This window comes from Nipponia nippon, unplaced genomic scaffold (genome assembly GCF_047370975.1).
Source record: "Nipponia nippon isolate SJK-2023a ecotype South Korea unplaced genomic scaffold, ASM4737097v1 scaffold_6, whole genome shotgun sequence".
NCBI classification, from domain to species: domain Eukaryota; kingdom Metazoa; phylum Chordata; class Aves; order Pelecaniformes; family Threskiornithidae; genus Nipponia; species Nipponia nippon.
Genome location: NW_028262380.1, coordinates 80738116 through 80755737, shown reverse-complemented (window position 1 = coordinate 80755737; position 17622 = coordinate 80738116). Strand labels below are relative to the sequence as shown.

Sequence of the window (17622 nt, the reverse complement as noted above, 5' to 3'; positions counted from 1 at the left end):
GCAAGCCCTGAGCAAGGGGAACAGGTCATCTGTGCTGTTGGCCCTGTTTCCTCTGCCGGGAGTCCTCTTCTCACAGGGGGGAACAGGTTTCCTCCTGTCTCTCTTGGAGCAGCTCTTCACGCCCAGCCAGCCACCAGGCGCTGTGACTTCCTGTTAAAAGCCTTGTTAATTGCTGATGGCTCCCATTTACCTGGAGGGCAGAGCAGCCAAGGGGAACGGATGGCAGGCGAGCTCGCTTTCGCTCCATGAGGCTGGTGGCAAGAGCTAAGAGCTGATAGGAACTGGGAGAAGGTCCAAGAGGGAGGGGATGTATGCTTTTTGCAGGGTAGGTGCTCTGTTGTAAGCGTTGCGGCTCAACCCACTGCAATATCCTTACCTGCTCTTTGACCTTTTCAGCTTTGCTTCCTGAGGACTTGAGGACCCTTCTGGAGGAGGCAAAGGAAATGAAGTGGCCCTTTGTGCCAGAGAAGTGGCAATACAAACAAGACCTCAGCCCAGAAGACAAAACAAACCTGCAAGATATGATCAGCGCGAGGCTCCCCGATTTGCTGGTATGAAGTTCAACACATCTGTTGTGTAAAATGTCCCGCTGAGGTGCCTGAGGGTTCGCAGAGCGCTGGGGGGTAGTATCACCTGTGGGTTCAGGGGCTTGTTTTTCTGCACGGTGGCAGCAGCAGGTGAGGAACTGCTTGGCAAGCAGAGGTGAGCAAGTCTCTGTCGGGATGGGGCTGCTCACAAAGGCCAAAGGGCCAAAGTAGAGATGCGACTTTTATTTGTTTTGGTCCTCAGACAAGAGAGAGGTGCAGAAGCTACATATAGCTTCTGATTTTTTTTCATTAAAGTTGCTATCAAGCAACATGTGTGAATCACAGGTTCCTCCTCCTTGTGAGACAGCTCATCTCCATGTCACCACTGCATCTTCCAAGGGAAGGGAAGTCCTGCCCTCTGCTGCTGCTGCAGCCCAGCCAAGGTCGTGAGATCAGTGGGAGCTCTACCTCGGCGTTAGGCTCCTGGGCTGTCAGCTGCGTAGCTCACGGCGGATGGGTGTGCAACACCACGCAAGGCTGTTGGTTTGAGGTCTTGCTGGTACCTGCAGTTTCACGTGCTCTCCCAGTGCAGGGAAGATCCAATGGATTCAAGCGATCAAGTTCTGAGTGTGTCCGGGCATTTGGCTGCTGCTGTGCAAGGAACAAAGTGCCTAGATAGGAATGGGAAAGACATTGCAGAGTTGGAGGGCACGGGCTCTGCCTTGTCTAGAAGTGATCCCAGAGGTTTATAGGGATTGTCCATGCATCGAGCACCTTGCAGAACAACCACCTTGTGCGTTGAAACGTGCAGCGATGACTGACCGCATTTATGCTGTTTCCGCTCGCTTTCACGTTCAGCCCGCGCTAGTTTGCGCACTTGCTTTGTCTGTTCCTCTGGTTTCACAGGGCAGTTCCGTTTCTGTTTCCGCTAAGGTAATGTTTACCTTTTCCCTGAAGAACTGGCGCTATAATAAAACTAAAATGCTGAGTGTTTACATAAAGTTTTTTAAAAAAAAACATGAATTTGAAAAGAATGCTGCGCCTTGTTTCATTCAGCACTGCTAGGAAGCAGTGAGGATTACTCCCTTGAGTAGGGCTTGCACAATTCATCACCTGCTTTTCTTTTTTCAATAAAATTAATTGACAGAATCCCTTTGCGGACCAAAGCTGGCCGAAACCTAGGCAGGAAAGGCAAGAATTTAATGTGATTTCTCCTGTGAGTAAAGGATACTTGGCTGTGTAAGGAGTTGCAGGATCCAAATGTGCTTGGGGATCCCATCCTGGAAGGTGATGAGTTTGAGCTTAAAGATTAGAAAGTGGCAAGAAATGTGGATTGCTTTTTGCTTTTCTGATTTTCTCGGAGGCATGTCAGACATGGCTTGTAGCAAATAGAGCACTCCCTTTTCAATGGTAAACGTACTATCTAGGCTAATGAGTATCCCTTTGGCAGGACAGACATAAAGTAGAGATGAGGGTTTGGGGGTTTTTTTGCTTACTGTGGTGCATGTCTGCAGCCAACACAGTCCCATTCCTCGTGGGAAGGGGCAGTCCGGCCAGAAAATCTGGGGTTCGGGGCAGGGAGGTCTGGCCCTGCAGAAATCCCAGCTGCAAAACTGCTGTTAACTCCAAGGTGGCCAGATTTCACCTGCTTCAGAGAAAGCCCTGCCTGAGTAAGGCCGGCAAGTTTTGTTTGGGGACAACGATTACTTGGAATAGCACTGAGCAAAGAGAAGCTTGGAAAGACCAACGACAGGGCTGGGAGGTGTCAGCCCCAGCATCCCACGTTGCAGGGATCCTGAATTTGCTTGGGGGGCAGCGGCTGCTTCTTGGGTATTTATTTTCTTTTTCTCTTTGGTGTGTGTGGCCTGAGACAGAAATTTATGGCAGAGGTTGACCTCCTTTTACAATCCCCGCGCCGCGCTCTCACTTTGGAGCGTTTGTCTGCTCTCTCCCAGGATAAACACCTGCAGTAAACTCCCTGAGAGACCTGGCTAGATGGGAGATTAATGTGGCTGTAATAGTGAAGCAGTGTTTGCAGCATTATGCCCTCTCCCCAGGTAGATGGATCTTTTCTGGGATGATACCAATTATTTATTGCTGAAACATCTGTTGATAACTGCAGCTGCCCTTGTTAAACAAAGCATATCATGGGGTCATAGACTATAGGGACCTAAAATCCTACCGCATGCTAGTTTTAGACTATTCACCGACACCCCCTGAAGTCCATTGGTTACCGTTGTCTTCAGTGTTTCATCCTGTGGTTGAAAATACTTTGTAAACGTTGTGCTGCCTTTCCCCATGTGCTTTGAAGTATTATTTCATCTTCATCGGTAATTTATATTCCAGTCCCATTGTACCATGGGAAAAAGGGAAAACCTTTTTTGTTTTCCATTTAATTGTAGATAGACTGACATTTTGACCTGTATTATTAGTATTAGTCAGGAAAAGGGATTTTTTTTCCCCTTCATCCATTCCTTCCCCCCCCGCCCCCCCTTTTTATTTTAAATAAAATTTCAAGGCAGAGCAAAGGCTGCTTCAGTTCTTTGAATAAAAAGCTGGGGGGGAAATGAGGCTGAAGAGAAGTGATTACAGTGTGATGAGGAAAGATAAAAGTCTAAGCAACTTTTTTCTTCCTTTTTTTTTTTCTTTTTTTGGCATGAGGGACAGAAGGATAATGTAATTCCCTGAAGGAAAAAAAAAAAAGTCTTTGTCAATTTATTGTTCAGAAAAACCTTTAAAATTTTTCATCGCTGTTTATTTTAATTTGCCATGCTTAGAATAAGCTCATAAACCGTAATTCATTACATTTAAAAAGTGCTTTGAGATCCATGAATGAAAAGCACTTCATTACCATAACACACTGGTGGTGTTACGAGGAGGCAGAGCTGGCTACCAGGGCTCACCATGAGGATGTTTTACTCTGCGAGTAGGCTGAAAAGCTCCATGAGACCAGCACAGTGAGTAAGCGGATTAGGCTTTGGCTTCAAGGGTTTGCCTTAGTGTTGCACTTTAAAAAGTGGGATACCCGTTGCTGGCGGCTGCATGCTAGTTTGACACATCAAGAAGGCAAAGCCACCTGCACCTGCAGCCTTTTAAAGTGCTCTTCTTCGCCTTTGCTGTGGGATGCTTGTTACTTCTGCACGCTGGCTGAAGCAGTAGGAAGGCATGGCAAAACCAGCTTGGGGGGGCAGGGGGGAGCGGCAAGCCAGGCTTTCCTCGGCTCTCTCTCCTCTGTTCAACGGGAGCCACGCTGCTGCCGGAGCAGGGCTCAGGGCAGGTTTTGGCCATGTACGCAAACTTCCCCCCCGCCCCCCCCCCCCCCCCCGCTATATGAAATGACTGAACCTCCCTAGGGATTTTAAGGCAACAGATTTACTGTAATCCTTGAGGCAAACCAGCACTTGGTTTTACAAAATCTTTGCATCTTACAGAAGGTGGGGTTCTTTTGGTTTGCGTTGTTCAGTTTGTTTTTTTTTTCTTTTCCCTGCCGGAGATTCACCAACCGATACAAAGGCCACCCCAGTTGAACAAGCTCAACATACTGCTTTCCATGTTTTTCTGGCAGATTTTAAGACAGCCTCCCTGTCGGCTGCCATCAGCTGGCAAAGCAAGCCCGACCTGCAGCCCCCGTCTCAGCCTGAACGCCCCTTTGGCGGGAGTCTGCGCTGAGGCTTGAAGGGTGGTAGCCAACATCTGTATCCGTAGCAAAAACTGGGAAGCACTGGGATTTTTGTTTTTCACAAATCAAAGCAAAATCAGAATTGTAATAGCATCCTTGCTGATGAGTATAAATAAGGAGGGATTACTTTTTCTCTCTAAATACCACATGGGCTGTGGGGTTCGGACTAGGGCGGCAGATCCAAAAGGGAGGCTGCCAGGGGTTACCCTTCTTGCAGATCTTTGCTATCCCAAGGGATGGAAGTAGCCTTACGCTCAGTGACCAGCCAATAGAGGGCAACATGCCCATGTACACATAGGCTTTGATCCCACAAACCCCGTTGTGGGTCTCACTGAAGGACAACGCTACGCACACAAGTGCTTCTCTTGTGGGATGATTCATGCCACGTTAATATTTTAATTAATTTTTTGCAAGATCGGAGCCCATTTGCAAACCCTTTATAATGATGTGGGGCTTTACTTCATTTTTATTGTACGTTCCTGCATCAGCATCCAGGCATCAGCCACGGACCGGGATCTGCTGGGATAGGTACAGTGCGAATACAAAAGGGAAAGACCCCAAGAGTAGGGCTCCTGCAGGTCCCTCCGCATCCGCTGTAGGGAGCTGTGCAGGCTGACCCCGTGCTCCCTGCTGTGGATCCTGGCCCTGCTGGCGCAGAATCTCGTGGGAGTGAATGGCAATATTGAAAAGAGTAGAAAATAAGGCCCCGCAGCCCTTGCCTGGGCCTTGGCTAATTACTGCTGATGGATCGCCATTAGGGAAACCATTCTGAGGGACGTGCCCTAACTACCCTTAGGTGTGTGTGTGGCACTTAAGAGCTGGGAGCCTTTGAAAAAGAATTAAAGAGGGGGCTGAGGATTTATTTTTCTCCTCCTTCTAACTGTTGGTGTGGTAACAGGAGAATTAAAGCCCTAAATTGTAGCCCTGGGATCTTGGTTGTTCAGGCTGACCTTTTGCTACCTGCCTCATAAGAGCTCTTCTTGGGTGATCCCAGTGAAACGGAGAGTGACGTAAGGGAGAGCTGCGGCTGTGGGCTGAATTCGGCCCGAGAGGGAATCCGTGGCACCCCGGCCTCCCTGACGCTGCGCAATCCCTGAGGCTTTGTACGTGAGAAGTACCAGAGATCAGGTGCAGGCAGGAGAGCTGCAGCTGTCCAGGGCGACCGCCCTGGTGCTGCCAGCGTGCAATGCTGCAAAGCGCTCGGTCTTCCGCTGCCTATGTGGGAAAACTACAGCAGAATTTATGTGGAGCACCAAATCAAAAAATGGGAAGTCTGATCCTGGGTACCTGTAGGGCTGTCAGTTCGCTTTGCTCGAGGGTAGGATTTCCTTTTCTCAGATGTAGCTTCATGGAGTATTTCCTCTCTGGAAAAGACTTTAAATGTTGTGTTATTGAGATTGCTATGTTGCGTTTTCCTTCCAAATTAAACTACTCAAGTGGTTTGATGTTTTGAGGACGCAGATTTAGGGAAGAGACTCTTGGATTTTTTTAGCTGATTATAATGGTCTTGATGCCGCCCTCTCAGGGGGTTCTGTCACTGGCACTTAGCTATTTTTAGGTATTACAATATCCCCTTCAACACAGTGTTTTAATGTACCACAGGGAATCGCCATGATAGTTTATAAATAGTCTAGAGCTTGAGCACAGTGGGACAGATCAGGACGACAAAATGATTGCTGCACCTATCCTTGGTAATAATTAAGAACAGGCGCTCCCGCAGATGACCGCGGTCCCCCAAATCCTTGCTGCCTTGTGAGATACATGAGGCTCCGAGGAGCTCCCCCTCGAGGAGCTTCCTTGGCACTTTAAAGGGTCCTGCTTCTGTCCTCGCCCCAAAATGCTGCTGTTCAGCAGCCTGAGCTGCCTGCGGCTTTCCTCCCTCCCAAGACCGCTCAAGTTCATCTCGCAGATGGTTCTCCCATGGATAGGTGCACTCCCTTCGTTACCGGTACCCAGCACTGAGAGGTGCCTGCCAACAGGAGCTCCATCAGGGACGGTGCCTTCTCTGCTTTGTGTTGATGTGGCTGTGGGAGGCCCTCTCCGTCCTGCAAGGGACGGAGCTGGTCCTGCCAGCCGCACTCGCCAGGCACCGGTCTGCTGGAGCTCTGCTTCTTGCAAGCAGCGACGGCCCTCAGTTAGAGAGCGGAAACCCAGAGCAGCACGTGGAATATCTCAATAGCAGTAAAATGAAATCAGTGGCGAGTTAAATTGCAAAAAGGAGGGGCTGTTGAGAAAAGCAGGTTATTCTCGGTCTACTGCTTTCTCAGTTGGTGAAGCAAGATGCGGTCGGTTGTGAAAAACTGACCCATTCTGCGGTGTTTTGAGCGGCTAATAATGGACCTAATGCTGCTCCCATTGAATAAACACGCAACTCTCCCTTGCCTTCAGGATGAATAACTTGAGCTAATTAACAGCTTCAGGAGCTCGAGCCATTAAATGGGGTTCTCCGCTGCTCTGAGCAGAGGGGAAAGTGTCCAGGAGCTTCTTATTCCTCGGGCTGCAGCTATTTACTCTGTGACTTGACTGCCCCGTGTTTCAAGCATATCCGTCTGCACCTCACGGACATGCTTTCTTCTGCCCATCACAGAGGTGGTGGGAGGCTTAATTCCTTGTTATTTGTCGAGTGGGCTCTGATTGCCAGCTGAAAGGCAGAGATTGATAGAGAAGTCCCATGTGGTGACAGCAGCTTTGGTCTCTTGGAAAGACAGGCTTTGCTAACAGCGCGTGGGGTAAAAGGGTGAAAGATTTCAGCCAAATCCATTGGTGGTGTGACTCTCTGTTTAATCTGACAGGGGATGAACGTAGGGGGAAAGAAAACCGGGTAATTTGTTAGGGTTCAGCGAAGTGCTAACTAGGAACAGCTCTTGGGAGAGAGCTGAAGCACCTGGAAGTACGTGCCACTGAAACTCCTGCCCTGTGCACCGAATTAGAAACTCTTTGTCGACTGCTCTTGTTTTGGGTTTTGTTTTAAGATTTTAAACCTCAACTGCGGTTGCAAATGAAACAAAGCCTGAAACAGTCTGAGACAACTGGATATAAGCAAACACAGAAATCTAGAGTGTCTGCAAAACTGTGGGGACACTCTGAAAATGAAATGATTCCTCCCCCTGCTTTCTAACCTCGCCGCTTGCAGAGGCGTTGTTCCAAAGGGGACCCTCCCGAGCCCGCAGGCTGGGAAGGGGGGGTTGCCTCCGGGATCCTCGCTTTATAAAGAGGGCAGAGAGAGTGGATTAAATCAATATTTCATTTATTTGGGCTTGTAATTCCTCTTACATCAGCTGCCACATAAAGATTTTCCCCTATTTTCTTCCCCTCCTCCTCGTCCTCATTTACTATGCACCAATAATTTCCCTTTGACGCTTTCCTGCCAGTCCTAGTGCCAGATGGCCCCGGTTCTGAGCTTCTCCCCTCTCTTGGGAGCGGCCCCCATTGTCAATGCAAAGGAGGCGTCGTGGCTTTGAACCCAAAGCTGGGACCCAAACTTCAGCCCTGGCATGAGGAGGAGCTAACCCGCTAATGCAGGAAACCATGCAAACAGCACACCCTCCCACTCATCGCCATTAAGGAGAAAAACCCCTTCACTAAAGGCTGTTTTGCATTTTCCCCAATGGTCCATGTATAGAAATCTGGTGCAAATTTAATTCTCTCACCACCTGATTCCACTTCCCAGCCGCGAGGTTCCCTTTGTGTCATAAACTCAATTAGACATATGCATTTCACATCATGGACACAGATGTGAAAACAAAGTGCGCCCGTATCTCGCTCTTTCTCTCTCTCTCTCTCTCTGTAGATGCGCCTACGTCGGCTTTAAAGCGGTAAAGAAAGTGAGTAAATCTGTTTAGGGCGCTAGCCCGCTATGCAGAACAAAGTGCCCGGCTGCGGCGAGCGGCGCCGAGTTTCTGATTGTGTTGGGGTGGGCTGTGACATCTTGGAAGTCAACAGGGTTTCCCCGGGTCTGGGCTGGGTGACCGGGAGCCGCTCCCCCGTTTCATTTCAGGGTCTTTGTGCGTGGTTTGGGTGCGTGCCCAGCACGCCGGTGCATTAGCTTGTAGGTGCTGAGGAATTTTCCAGCCACACGAGTTGGCAGGGAATGAAAAGAGCGGGTATTAATTTCTCGGTGTACTGCTCGGAACAGGGGGGGGACGTAATTGCAAAGATTGACATCGAACCGTGTTTCTGTGTGCCACACAGCATGCAGCCCTGCCTTTTAAAAAAAAAAATAGCCGAGTTTCTCTCCCTGGCTTGACTTTTCTACATTTTGTGTCCATTTGGGTTTGGAGAGGGACACAAGAGGTTTCGGCATTGAGCGGAGAGTTAAATTATGCAGCTGCAAGACTGCCAAGCCCTTCAGAATAGGATGCTTCGTTTAGATTTTCCACAATGCTATTGAAGTGCTTATTTTCCTCCTGAAGAGACACAAACAGATGCAAACTTCTGTAAACACTTTAGAAATGAATTCAGTGAGTTTGGCCTCTCAGCAGTGCTCAATAGCTGACAGAAAAATGTCTAATTAGTGCAAGTGGAAATAATAGGGCCACTTGGATTCCTTCCATCCTCCTCCAAGTCTACTTTTCCGAGGAACTCAAAGGCCCTTTTGTTTGGTAGGTCACCCTCTCTCAGGCTTTTGTGCTCCGATCTATTAAAGGAAGAAGGGGAGGAAAAAAAAATAGATTAGGCGATGCTCTGTGCTTAAATATATGGCCTGTTGATGAGCATTTCGAATGGCTGGTTTGCAGTGTCAGTTTACAGGTGCTTGGAGAGGGGGATTCCTCCATTGTTGGCCGGCACAAGCGGAGTTGTGCGTGCTGGGCTCCAGGAATCCTTTTCAAGTGCTGTCCTCTTAGAAAATCCAACTTGGGCTCAGGGGAAAAAAAAAAAAAAAAAAAAAAAAAGGAAATTTGTACAAATCCGCCTTGCTGAAGTGCAGACAGATCGGTGCTGCAAGCCGGCCTTCCTGCCGTATGCCGCAAACGATTTGACGTGCGCTTTCTCCTGCACGCCTCAGACAGTGGTTATGCTGCTCAAAATCAAGAACGAGTCTTGTTGTCAGATTGTGGGGCTCTGAGCTAAAAGCAAAGAGAATAGAAATGAGGCTGGGGAGGAGCCCAAGAAGCCTGAGCGGTGTCTAAAGCAGTTCGTGGACATGGCTGGCTGGCTGGCTCCGCCTGTGCGCAGGCTGTATTTCAGGCAACTGTTCCAGTGAAACAATGGCTGGATGCCATCCTCCCCATCCTGTGCGACAAACCTGTAAGAAGGGAATCGCCGGGATGTCGGCGTGTGGAGCACCTCCTCGCTCCACCAGGCAGAAGTACCAACCGTGCGAAGGGGTCGGTTTTTGGTAGATGTCCCCAGGCCCACGTGGACTTCTGCAACCGCCATGAGGCTGCGTGCCTCCTCGTGGCTGTCCTTGCTGGCCTCCTGAACAGCATGCTATCTCAGGAGCTCTGGCTGATTCCTCGTGTCGATGTGACAATCCAAGAGAGTTCATACAGACTTAGTGGTCGTTAAATATGACCTGCAGGGGAAAAGCATCGGACTCCTGGCCTGTTTGCTTGTTTGTGGAGTGCAAAGGAGTGGGTGGCTCGAGCCCCACCTGGGACAATGGCTATACTGGCCATTTCCAGTCTTTCCAGGCTCACGGTCCCCTTTTAAACTAATTGTTATTACTACTAGTAATCTGCTGGGGATGATTTATGTTCATTAACAGACCACCAAATTATGCGGTTCCAAATACGAAACAACAATTAGAAAGACCAAAAAGAAAAATCAGGAACGATATCTACGGCTCATACAAAATAAACAGCTGGAACCTTCCTACCTTAAAAATGAAAATATGACAAGGAATAGTCATAATTATAGGTTATAATAAATTCTACCTGATCACTGCCACAAAGACTTTCTCCATTATATAAGTGCCTAGGAACATAAAGATTATAAGGCGAGTAGAAATTTCGGGACAGCCTTTTAATTGCTAGTGAATATTTGCTTCTCGTCATGTTCAGTACTTCACTTGCTGTAAAACTGCGTAGCCACCTTACAGCAAATAACTAAGGACATCCCGTCTGCCCTGAAATGGTACGCAGGCAGCACTGTTAGGCAGAGGGTTACTAAAGCGGGGTGTTTTCTGGAGACAGTTCACTGAGCCTTGGCGAGGTGAGTTTCCCCAAGGCTGCCCCATGGCACTGGTGTTCTTTTCAGGTTTATTTGAAAGCCTCCATCACGGTCAAGGACTGCGTAACGGCAACTGCTATTGTGTTTCTGATTGACCGGTTCCTGTATTGGATCGATGCCTCCAGCAAACTTCTTCAGATTGCCAAGGGGCTGCACAGGCTGCAGCCCACCGCGCCCATCAGTCCTCAGGTGCTCATCCGCCAAGCTCGCCTCTCCGTCAACACAGGTACCGCTCCCTTTTCTCCGCTCAAGCCCAATTAGGAACTACTTGACTTTGAAGAAGACACTTTGTCCCTTGCTGGGGATGACATGCTTACGGCCCCGGTGCCACCTTTTCAAACGCACAGCCCGCTCCCAGCCCCCTTGAGCCCTCCCAGCTCCTCTCACTAGCACAAAGGGGCTGGTATAAAGGGTTTCAGAGCCAAAAGCAGGAGAGAAAATTGTGAAAGGGTGTGGAAAATACTAATTGGAGCTTTTGTTCCTTAACAAATCTTCCCTGCTGGTTTCAAACAGGGATATCTGAATTGCTATACTTCTGACCAAGGGCCTTGAAAAAGTAAATTAGAATCCAGGCATTTTCTCTGCACTGTCCCAGCTGCTTTTTTTTGGTCAGTGGGACCACTTGACTATGCAAACAATGCAGCTTACAACCCCTCGAGGATAAAGTGATTTAAAAAAAAAAAAATTCCATCATTCCTATAACGTGGGCAACACCTGAAGGATTTTTAATGTATCTTCCCACTGTCCCATTGGGGAGAAGAAAACAAAGCCAGACCAACCTGCTCTGGAAAACCCAACTGAGGAATATTCTATTTGCAGAAAAGAGAACTGTAAGTTCCCTGCACAGCTGTTTTCATTTGTGGCTGTGGACTTCTCATTCTCCCGCTGCCATCGTGTCTGGGTACCGGCACACTCCAACGGGTGGGCGAGTTCAGCCAGCGCTTGCGCTGCTTCGCTGGCTGGAGCAGCCTTCTTGAATTCAGCCGGACAATTGAGACAAAAAGCAAGGTTCAACATCAATCAAGCTGGTGAAATTAGATACTAAGGCGTCTCCTGCAGCCCATCAAGCCTGCCACGGCTGACTCCGGCCATGCGACAAAACCTCTGAGCCCTATGACAGGGGGCTGAAAAGCAGAATCCCCACCTTGTGTTGCATGCTGCATCCTTTCTATATGTTTTTTGGCTATATATTCTGTGCTTAAGATGGTTCTTAAAAGCTAGGTAGAGAGTGACAGGGAGGCAGCATAGCCTGCGGCTGCGCTTTCTGAGGTGGGACGTCTAGTCAGCTGGCTTTGAGGTGCATCTGCAGAGCTTCCTCTCCCAGTGACCTCCCCAGCGAGACCAAAATGGGTTTCCAAAACCCCCGTTTCCTTGGGACAGAAACCGGCAGCTCTGTTTCTGAAGGAAGCAGGCTAGACTGCTTTCTACTGCAAGAGAAAGAAGAGCAGGGAATCCCTACCGGTGGGGTGGCCAGCAGCTCAGTGCCTGCCCCAGTCTTGTTGCCATCTCCCCTGCTCTGAATCCTGCAGCAGCCCAACGCATGGGAAGGAGCAGAGGGAGAAACGAGTGCTTGGAGCCACCTGCCTACGCCGCAGGGCTTGGGTTTATTCTAAGACCACGCCTTAAGCCTCCCCCGTAACGGAGAGGTGTCTGTTTCCTCCTCGCGGTCGGTTTACTGAAGCCATGCTTTGAAACGTAGACAGCATGCACAGAAGTTCAACAGAAATACCAGAGCTCGACTCAAGGAAGCCTTGGTCGCATTTTAAAAAGAAGCGCTCCTCCAGGAATGTGTAGTGTGTTAAGTAAAGCAGATACATACGTCATTTCATCTTACTGTGCAACTACATATTGTAGAATGTAGCGCATGTACATTTATGACTATTGACAGCAACAAATCTCTGTGCAGGTGATACTGGGGTGCATCGGGTTAAATATCATACAGCTGCTCAATGAGATTTTCTGAAGCAACTGTCTGGCTAGAAACAGTTGCATCGTCAGCGTTTTCTGCAATATTTATGGTGTATGTGAAACAGCCGGTGTCAAAGAGATTCCTGAGCACGAAGGCGGCATCTGCAGCGCATACGTAGTGGGAAAGTTTAACCTAAGTGTGGACACACTGACAGCGCTGGGAAGAAGAGTACAATTTGTAGGGGCTTTCGCTGATGAATATTTTTGTTTACTTCATGCCACAGGATGCATTTTTTATATTCATTTTCTATCTTTTTTTTTATTTTTAATCAGGTAAACTTTTAAAAGCTGAATATATCCTAAGCAGCCTTATTAATGACAATGGAGCAACAGGTACGTATGTATTTCTTTTCCAGTTTCGTAGTTGCTATTTTCGTGGGATTTTTGATACTAATTTTGACAGCCACACAAGCTTCAAATACAGCCAGTCTGACCTCAGTAACGACTCCTTACATCACATTTCCCTTTTCTTCACCATTCTTTGCTAAAAGGTGGAAACTGCAACTTTGTTTTGAAATTTCCATAATTTGTCCTTGAATATCTTCACTTGGGTGGGTAAATATTCTGGATTGACAGCCTTCCTACTAATTTCTCTGCCCAGAGAAGTTTAAAATGGGGGCCATTTTCAAGCAATTGAATGATCTAGAAAGCTAACACATGCCCCCCCCCCCCCCCCCGCCCCAAAATCCAGATTGTTAGAGTAATGCTGATCCTCCAAATTGACACTGATCCTACCAACTAAATCAATATTTTATTCTGGATCTATAGCAGATTGCAGTACAATTATTTAGTATCTTTTGGGGTTAAGAAAAAAAGAGATTAAGTCCTGGTTCTTGCAGCACTTTCTTCTGTTGCTGGGTAGACATGCAAAACTGTAAAAATGGGACCATTCCTTAATGCATGATGGTGTTTGTAGAAATTACTTTTTTTTTTTTTTCCCCCCCCTTTCTGTCAAACGACTATACTGCTGGTCGCGTGGCTTGTTTCAGATCTGGAGGGATGGGTAGTATTTCTAATGGCAAGAATTCATTAATTTGGACAGACGTCCATAACTATTACTTAGTTATGGTTTTGAGACAACGCATTTTAGGGTTTTATACCTGTTCTCCATTTTCTTAGCCTTCGGGGTTTATTTAGTCAATACATTCAGGTTTCTTTACAACCGTGAAACTTAAAAAATTTAAGAAGCCTGTTCTGGGTTTTGTTGGGTTGTTTTTCATGGGAAACTGAGATTCTTACACAAGAAGGGCCTTCAGGCAAGAGGGCTTTAAACAAGATACCAGCTATCACTATTAACGTAGGACTGGCTATGCGAAACACTGCATTTCAGCTCGCTCGGGATTATGCTTTTCTTCTAAGATTATTTTCATAATATTCAGTGATAATACTTGTTTGTTTAACATTGAAGATGTGTTGTTGAACAGATACTTCAGGCTGAGAATTGCAGTGAAATGTTCACAATACTTGGGAAAGCTTAGTGATTTTATTTCGTATTCTATTCTGAAATCCAACGTAGATTTGATAATGGAAGACTTTGTGTAACTAATCATACTGTGTTAACGTGAAAACTTTTGTTTTAATCTTCATGAGATACCGATATCTGAAAAGAAAACATGTTTTGCCAGCGGTTAAAAGTACTTTGCTCTGCTGTATATACTGGTGACAACAAAGATAGCCCATATTAATCCTTTTGACTGTTTTGTAGTGGAACTCTCTACAATGTTTGTATAATACGACTTTTTGTTGCTTTGCAGAAGAGAGTTACCTTCCACTTTTTAGGTTGTTTTTATGCTCTATATAGCTGTCACTTAAGCTGCATACCCGTATAGCTGTCTACTTGTATTCTTTAACGCACTGTCACTTTGTCATCTCTCTGACTGTAAGTTCTGACTCAAACCAGCTGAATTCAATGGGGAGAATCCTGGCAATTTAACTGGGATTTGGGTTACCCTCAGAGGCATAAAATGACAGCAATGTTTTACATTCTCTACTGAGTTTTTCCATTCTTTCTGCAGGTACCTGGCGATACGCTAAGGAGAGCGATAGGATTCTCGTTCAGTCAGTCTGCTTACAAATCAGAGGACAGATTCTGCAAAAGCTTGGTAAGGCTTTTTTCTATAAACGTCTGCTTAAGGTTTTCCCCAATTTTTTTTTTTTTTCCTTTGCAGTCAAGCTTTAAAATGGTACGTTTGGCATATGTCAGAGTTTGAGCTTGTGTAGAACACGTGCCTGATGCCCGTAACACGGCCACAGAAAACGAGTTTTGCGCCCATCTGTTTGCAGCAAGGACCTAGAGCCGTGTACCAATCAAACGCATTTTAGAAATGATAATTTTATTACTAACCTTACCAGAAGTCGCGGAGCATTCTGAAATGTTGTTCCCTTTTTCCCTGTGCTACTCCATGTTTGCTAACGCTTTTCCCAAATTTGCTGTTTGCTGTAGTTTATCACAGGTACATCACAGCAGTTTCTTCTCTCAGGACAAGAAAATCCCTCAGTTTTGGCATGGTGGGCTTCTTGTATTCAGGGCTTGGTACCTGAGGCCAACAGCCTTAATTTTATGCTTTTGATGTGACCTTTCTTCTTCCATGACTGTTGAGCTGAAGTCTTTTGTGAGCATAAAATGTGTGTTTATGCACAGCCAAAAGTTAAGGAAACTGATAAATGTTCAGTGTCACCAAAGCAAAAAATGCCACGGTATGGTGTTATACTGTTTTGAGGGCTCCTGACCCAAGGAGGTGTAAAATAAGCTATTGAAAGCCATCTGTAGCAGTAATCTGCTTAGTGACTGTTTTTCCGATTTATTTCAGGGATGTGGTATGAGGCGGCAGAGTTGATTTGGGCTTCAGTTGTGGGATATTTCAAACTTCCGCAACCAGATAAAAAGGTAGTATTTCCTTTTCGCTCTGGGTATCCTTGCCAATCTAATAATCATTCCAGATGAGCTTTTGTTTACTTCAGAGAAGTCTTCTGGCAATAATGTTTCAATTACGCACCTCAGACAAGGTTAATGTGCAGGACAAATATTCTAGCTGAAGTCTGTATTGCACATTGTTTCCGCATGCATACACAGGCTTACGGACACCTTTTTTCCTGCAGGGGAATGAAAGTAATAGTTTTCATTAAGCGGACTCATCTGAAGTGAACCATCACCTAGGATGTCGCAGGTGCCTCTGACAAGGGCGGACTAATCCCAGAATGCAGCCACAGATTTTATTTATTTATTAAGACTAAGGTTAACTTTTTTTCCTAGTAACCAAGCATGTCTATTTGCGGAGCTGCACTACACAATCTGTTGTGGGTGATGGATGTTCCCTGGCACTGCAGTATCGGAACACCTTGCAGCAGCTACCGCATCTGTCTTTAACACCTTGGTGAGGCTTGGCCGCGCTAATCTTCCCGCTGTGGATGAAGCAACCGTCACACCATGTGTCCATAGCTAAAGAGGAATGTGAACCTGAGTCTTACAAGTCCTAGGGTGATGCTTTGAGAAGTTTTGTAATTGTACCTCGGCATAAGATCTGCCACAAAACCAGACCTTGTCACCTCTCCTCTGCCATACCTTAAAGCTTGACCTGAAGCTCAGAACATTTCTGTGGGAGCAAAGATGTGTAGTGAATTTTGTGGAAGACATACGGATACTTTCTGGTCGTCTTAACTGTTTAGCTGGGCAGATCCTTAGCTAGCACGTATAGATCAAATCTTCCAGAGAGAGAGACAATTAGCAAGTTCATAGATCTATGTGTTACACATTCCCGTTTTATTTTTTTACCAAAAAATTATTTATTTTAATTACCAAAAAACCCCAATTATGTCAACACCAAGAACTCTTGACTTTTGTCCAACTCTGTTTATTTGTTTTTGAAACAGTGCAGTAAGCTAGGGAAGTGTGTCAAAAAAGATGCTTGTTTTCTTAGGCCATGCATGATGAGCATTTATTAATTCTATCATCTCTCTAGACATTGTCACCCTGGATTTTTTTTTAGAAAGACTGGGACCAACTGGCCAGTTCTTAAACATAATTTTTGGCTTTCTGTGGTCTTCTCTGAAAAACAACGGTAAAACAGATGGAATCTTTTTTTCAGATATGACTAGCCAAGGGCTTAATGCAGCTTTTGGTGGTATTGCGAGATACTCGCTTTCATTGTCACAAACAGCACCTTGGGAAAAGGCAATGCTGAGGAAAATGCAATGCTGTTTAAGTTGAAACCTAGAGCTAGTGGTAGGAGGGGTAGCTGCCAGTCATGGAAACTCCTCAGTATCCACCAGGCTGCAAGTTGAAATTAATATAACCCTACCAAGATGACATCTCTGAATTTCTTAGCAGTGCTTCTCTTTGGATCTTGTTTGTTTGCTTTGTTTTTGTTTTTTTTTTTCCCCTGGTATGTTCTACACAGAACCTGCTTTATTGTGAGCAGTAAAAGTCAAAATACAAGGGGAAAAACACTATGATAATTTTCCATGTCTCTTTCAGGGAATTGCTACTTCCCTGGGTATTATGGCAGACATCTTTGCTTCCATGAATGAGAAGGATTACGTACGTTTTAAAACCAATGCTGAGATTGACCTGGTAAGACTTGGTTTGATATATTTGTGTGTAGATTCTTCAGATGGACTGTATGTTGTGGTCCCCAGTTCACCCACACTTTGTTCTTCCTCCGGTTCCTCTCCTGTGCCGAGAGGGCTGAAGACACTTCCATTGCTCCTCGTGAAAATTTCATTAGTACCTAGATGGAAGAATGCCTTGCTTCAGGAAAAAGAAAACACTAAGAGTATTTATAGAACGTGTGTGTCGTGTAATATACAGAATATTCTTAGGGTCAAAAAATGACACATCGATGGTAAACCTGAGCAAAAACGCTCCTGCAGAAACAGACCCGGCTGCTGTCATTTAAGATATGATGCTGCGCTCTATCAAGACTCAAAGGTCTCAGAGAGCCCAGGGAATCTACAACAGACAAGAACCAAATCCCAAGCTGCCTTGCTTCAATCTAAGAGGGTTGCTTACCAGGTAGACTCGTCTCTTTGAAAAGAAAGCCTTTGAGATGAGGTTTTCCCTCTTGTTTTTTTCATTTCGCTAGAGCCTTCTCCGGGAGTTCAGTCATCGCTTATTATCAGCAGCTGAGGCCTGCAAACTAGCGGCAGCCTACAGCCAGTACACCCCGCTGTTTGTCCTCACAGCCGTGGTAAGTATTAGTCTTCATTCTGGAAGTGTTATTTGTATAAGAGAAGAGTCCAAGCTATTAAATTTGGCTCTAATCCGGCTTTCAAACATTG

The 17622-nt window shown here is 46.3% G+C and overlaps 1 protein-coding gene across 4 annotated transcripts in view; it reads left to right on the top strand.

Annotated features, from left to right (window-relative positions):
* The window catches only part of ALPK1 (alpha kinase 1), an 88698-nt gene that overhangs the window by 24223 nt on the left and 46853 nt on the right, over nucleotides 1-17622 (top strand). For all 4 annotated transcript variants that reach the window (XR_015699522.1, XM_087735770.1, XM_087735771.1 and 1 more), the window contains 7 exons: nucleotides 397-551; nucleotides 10405-10603; nucleotides 12619-12678; nucleotides 14361-14447; nucleotides 15156-15232; nucleotides 16820-16915; nucleotides 17427-17531. Coding sequence is in view for 3 of the 4 variants with exons in the window: in XM_087735770.1 (XP_087591896.1) it covers nucleotides 397-551; nucleotides 10405-10603; nucleotides 12619-12678; nucleotides 14361-14447; nucleotides 15156-15232; nucleotides 16820-16915; nucleotides 17427-17531 (779 nt within the window). In the remaining variant the exon portion in view is untranslated. The remainder of the gene's footprint in view (nucleotides 1-396; nucleotides 552-10404; nucleotides 10604-12618; nucleotides 12679-14360; nucleotides 14448-15155; nucleotides 15233-16819; nucleotides 16916-17426; nucleotides 17532-17622) is intronic.